Source organism: Priapulus caudatus, unplaced genomic scaffold (assembly GCF_000485595.1).
Source record: "Priapulus caudatus unplaced genomic scaffold, Priapulus_caudatus-5.0.1 Scaffold557, whole genome shotgun sequence".
NCBI lineage: Eukaryota > Metazoa > Priapulida > Priapulimorpha > Priapulimorphida > Priapulidae > Priapulus > Priapulus caudatus.
This window is the reverse complement of record NW_014577618.1, coordinates 38,975-42,235: the sequence shown is the minus strand read 5'-3', so window position 1 is coordinate 42,235 and position 3,261 is coordinate 38,975. Positions and strand designations below refer to the sequence as shown.

Sequence of the window (3,261 nt, the reverse complement as noted above, 5' to 3'; positions counted from 1 at the left end):
TTTGGGTCTTGGCTATTTTCGTGGGTCGGTCGGAGGACAGCAAACATATAATTTTTTAAGGATGGCCTGACAGGGGACGAATTTTGCAATTTTAGCAACTTGCGAAAAATCACGAGTGCCTAAAAAATCTACGTGCTAAAATGAATTCTAACGTGCAATTTTTTTTGGAAGTGATCGGTACACAACAAAAGGTATCTATATTATTGTATTGCATTGCATTTCATTGTGTAGGTCTGTTTCTGCTGCAGTGTTCTCAACGTTTTGCTAAAATCATAATTTCATCTAGAGATGTACTTTGATTTACACTTTAACCTAGTGGTGTATTATTACACAATGTGATCACTCTGCAGAGGTCTTTTCCTTAATATATCTATTCATAGTCGCACGATCAACAATTCATTACACCTGTCCTCTAATCACATTCTACTATTTTCTAGCCGAAAATGAAAATGAAAAATTTTTTCCCTGCAGATCGTGAACAAAGATGGCGCTCCCATCTACGAGGTTGACAACAATGGCAAACCGAAGACCTTCACACCGGAGGACATCTTGTCTGCAGTGTATAGAAACGTGAAAGGTGATGAATTACTCATCTCTGATGTAATCTGCATCGTTGTGATACGTTAACCCCCCCCGTCTGATCAATCTATGCGTGGTTATGCCGTGTTTTTCGCCGGGCACGAGACGTGCTTTTCGTGGTCCGGCGGGTGCCGCCGTTGGGTAACGCTCGCGCGCTCTTGTGTTTCAGACACGGCCGTCAGCCATCTTCACACGAGCGACAGTGAGCTGAACGTCGTGCTGACGGTGCCGATCCGCTGCTCTCACAAACGCAGACGACTCATCAGGTAGGCATGGCAACGAGCACGACGACAAACACGACATCTTGATGCGTGAAAGAAAGCACCTGGTTTGTGACGTTCTGAGATCGGCTATCTATCAGATGAATAAACCATATACGTATATTATAATTATATATACGTATGTATATATGTATAATATATGTATGCAGGGAAAAAATTAAAATGTCTTTTTCGGGGGCTACTTTTCAAGCTCGCGTGCATGAAAATAGCACTCTAAAATTTGGTTTGCATTGAACACTATGCAAATTTACGGGGGCTCTTTTTGGCATTTCGGGGGCTAAATCGCCCCGAGCCCCCGTGTATTTTTTTCACTGTATGTATGTGGATATTCTACTACCGTCAGTTTACCGGCACCAAATCTGTTTGTCCATGAAAAAGTAGAAATATGTTCATTTCAACCTCAATTTTCATATTTTCTCTGGTAAGCAGATTTTTTACCGGTGAAAGATGGTGACGAACAATGTTTCCAGTAGAAAAGTTGTAAAAGAAAACATTTTTTTATAACATATTCAGTCAGCATTTCCATGTTACGCTGTCTGTCCTTGCTGGACTGCCTAGGGTGAGAAAACACGCAAACCTGTTGTCATAAATAGCTGAGTCAGATTCGTGCACAATCAGATACGCGTGAAGTCTCCCGCGTGACATCACAGGTGGAGCCACTGTACCCATGTTGTCTGCTACTTTCAGCCAGGCGGCGCACAAGGCGGGATTCCGCGTTCTGCGGATCATCAACGAACCAACCGCCGCCGCGCTGGCGTACGGAATCGGGCAAGATGACCCGCGCGAGATCAGGTGAGTAGGAAATCCAATGCCGTTATTATTATCGATCGTCGTTGAGTAACACATTTTTTTTGAATAGCGTTCGATTAACGAACAGGTGTTCTGCGATGATTTTTGTGTGTGTATTTTGTTCAGGTTTGATTGCCATTCGTTGGCGATTGTTCGCTTTGTTTTGTGATGTTTTTCGTTTCGTTAGCGTGGTGCGCTTGCGCTGTTTGATTTCGTTCTGCGATGTTTCATTTTTTAACACCGCAGAATAGTTTCCGTCACTGTACTTTTTTATATGTATGCAGCAATGCGTTGGTGTACCACATCAATTTTTTGCACTGTTAAGATAGCGGCAGTTTTTTTTTCACCGTTCTTGTATATATGTATTGTATCTATCTCCCTCCCTCCCTCTCTCTCTCTCTCTCTCTCTCTCTATATATATATAATATATTCTCTCTCCTCTCTCTCATATCTATCATCCCTCACCTCCCTCTCTTCCCGTCTCTCCATCTCTCCTACATCTATGCTCCCGACCCTCCCTCTTCTTCCTCTCTCTATCTACTGCGTCGCCGCTCTGTTCCCTGCTCTCTATGCATACTCTCCTCCCTCCCTTCTCTTTCTCCTGTCTTCTCTCTCTCGTCTTCGCTCTCTCGTGCTCTCTCTCTCTTTCGCCTCTGTCTCTCCCTCCCCCCTCTCTCATCTCCGCTCGTCTCTTCTCTGCTCTCTCTCTCTCCTCTGCTCTCTCTCTCTCTCTCTCTCTCTCTCTCTCTCGTCTCTCTCTCCTCTCATCTCTCTCCTCTCTCTCGTCTCTCCTTCGTCTCTCCTCTCTCTCTCTCTCTCTCTCTCTCTCTTCTCTCTCTCTCTCTCTCTCTCTCTCTCTCTCTCTCTGCTCTCTCTCTGCTCTCTCGTCTCTCTCTCTCTCTCTCTCTCTCTCCTCTCTCTTCTCTCTCTCTCTCTTCTCTCTCTCTCTCTCTCTCTGCTCTCTCTCTCTCTCTCCTCGTCTCTCACTCTCTTCTCGTCCTCTCTCTCTCTCTCTCTTCTCTTCTCCTCTCTCTCGTGCTCTCTCTCTCTCTCTCTGCATCTCATCTCGTCTCAGTCTCTCTCTCTCGGTCTCGTGTCTCTCTCTCGTCTCTCTCTGCTCTCTCTCTCTTGCTCTCTCTCTCTGCTCTCTCTGCTCTCGCTCTCCTCTCTCTCCTCGTCTCTCTCTCTCTCTCTCGTCTCTCTCTCCTCTCTCTGCCACAGCATCTTAGTTAGGATACTGGAGGGGCGACGTGCAGCGAGAGCCGCGTGCGGCGGGAAGCTGCGCATCGCCGCCGGAGAAGCGGCCAAGGCACGTGCTGACGACGCTCGACGCCGCCAACGTGTCACGTCGACTCGCTCGAGTCGACGGCATCGACTTCGAAGGGGCGCTGTCGAGGTAGAGCGGGTGTGAGGGTACGAGGGGGGCGGCTGCGAGGTACGAGGGGGCGTGCTGTCGCAGGTAAGGAGGGGCGCTTTGTCGAGTACGAGGGGGAGCCGAGTCGTAGGGGCGTGTCGAGGTACGAGGGGCCGTTGTCGAGGTGAGCGAGGGGTGCGTTGTTGAGCGTACAGAGGGCGTTGTCGAGGTACGAGGGGAGCCGTCGAGGCGTGGGGT

At 48.1% G+C, this 3,261-nt stretch overlaps 1 protein-coding gene across 1 annotated transcript in view; it reads left to right on the top strand.

Moving 5' to 3' along the window:
• LOC106811617 (heat shock 70 kDa protein 14-like) overlaps window positions 1–3,261 on the top strand; it is a 12,197-nt gene that overhangs the window by 3,016 nt on the left and 5,920 nt on the right. Inside the window, exons 5-7 of the mRNA XM_014815321.1 lie at window positions 472–577; window positions 749–845; window positions 1,548–1,652. Coding sequence (XP_014670807.1) covers window positions 472–577; window positions 749–845; window positions 1,548–1,652 — 308 coding nt within the window. The remainder of the gene's footprint in view (window positions 1–471; window positions 578–748; window positions 846–1,547; window positions 1,653–3,261) is intronic.